Below are 1554 nucleotides of genomic sequence, written 5' to 3' on the forward strand. Positions count from 1 at the left end.
ATTGAGAAAGGAAAGATAGGGCTTGCAACTAAATCAGATAGTTAAATTAACAAATTTAAATAATATGCAACTAATGACACAGGTCGGTTTGAAATAAATTATTTAGGAAGCGAAAGGTTTCTCACTGGTTAACAAACAAAGTACCTAATCGGTACGCGTATCCACAGACACTTTAGCCTTACGTTATTATTAGGTTTTTTAGTTTGCCAATAGTGGCATTTGAAAATTAAAAGAGAAAACAAAAATTGCCACAAAGAAGAAGGCTTATTTAGGTACAATATTGGCCTGAATTAAATCAAGCGGTGCAAATAAATACAACACGCAGCAATCGCTGAGCTGTAGGTAATAATTAAGGCACTTAATTATTTAGCTATAACCCGGTATAACACGATCATGATCCGTAGACTGTACTCAAAACTCAGCCAAACAGAAGTGAGAAAAAAGTTATGAGGTTAAGTTAAAAGGTCAAAGGTCAGTGAGCATGTATGTGGGCAAATAAATAAATAAATAAATAAATATCAGGGGACAATTCACACCAATTTACCTAGTCCCAAAGTAAGCTTAGCAAAGCTTGTGTTATGGGTACTAAGCAACGGATAAATATAATTATATAGATAGATACATACTTAAATACATATTAAACACCCAAGACCCGAGAACAAACATTCGTATTTTTCATACAAATATCTGCCCCGACACGGGAATCGAACCCGGGACCTCAAGCTTCGTAGTCAGGTTCTCTAACCACTAAGCCATCTGGTCGTACAAACTATACAACTATATGTAAATTAAATGGGCAAAAGTTAAGTTAAATGGGTAAGGGATGATGGGCTCACGGCACGTTCCTGGTTGGACTCAGCTGGGGGCGCTGCGGCGCGCGTCGCCGACGAAGCGCGCAGTTGCTGCCGCTTCTGGCCGGGCTTCTTCGCTGCACCAACGCCAGCGCCAACGCCAAGTACTCCTCTTGCTCGCCCGGCTTCACAGCGCGCCTACGGCCTGCTAGACTGCGTCGCCTCTTCTTCCGAGTCTTCCACCAAACCGCCGACGCCCCAAGATGGCGATCGGCGAGTTTTTTACGGCGAGCCTGGAACGTGGGAGGGATACGCGCTCGTGTCCTGTCACGGTCCCCATTTTCTATGTTGAGGCATAGAATGAAATAAGTTTTTTATTATAAATATGGTTTAATTACCATTAGAAAAAATATACAAGTCTTTAAGTTTTTAGTCATTATTTAGGACACGAGCGTTCGTAAGTGTCGCGCAGAGAAGTGCGAGAGAGACGGCGCGTGACGCCGGGGTGTCGTCGCGCCGACACGCCCGCGCATGCGCGGCGCAGGCTCTGGGATTGGTCACGCTCGGGCTTCGATGAGAGATGCGACGGCGCGAAACACCTCAACAAACAAAATTTAAATATTTCCTTTAATTTCTTAAATTTCGTATCGATGCTGTCAACCTTTGTGGAGTTCTCTTATGACCAGACGACCCTGGCCACAGCATCAGGTAGTATCTATGATATAAATGCATTGTCCTTGAAATTGAACAATCATGCAAAGTT

At 43.3% G+C, this 1554-nt stretch overlaps 1 protein-coding gene across 1 annotated transcript in view; it reads right to left on the reverse strand.

Moving 5' to 3' along the window:
* Window positions 1–756, reverse strand: part of LOC141443034 (uncharacterized) — a 7144-nt gene extending 6388 nt beyond the window's left edge. Inside the window, exon 1 of the mRNA XM_074108253.1 lies at window positions 749–756. Coding sequence (XP_073964354.1) covers window positions 749–756 — 8 coding nt within the window. The remainder of the gene's footprint in view (window positions 1–748) is intronic.
* Between the last annotated feature and the right edge of the window lie 798 nt (window positions 757–1554).

Source organism: Choristoneura fumiferana, chromosome 26 (assembly GCF_025370935.1).
Source record: "Choristoneura fumiferana chromosome 26, NRCan_CFum_1, whole genome shotgun sequence".
NCBI lineage: Eukaryota > Metazoa > Arthropoda > Insecta > Lepidoptera > Tortricidae > Choristoneura > Choristoneura fumiferana.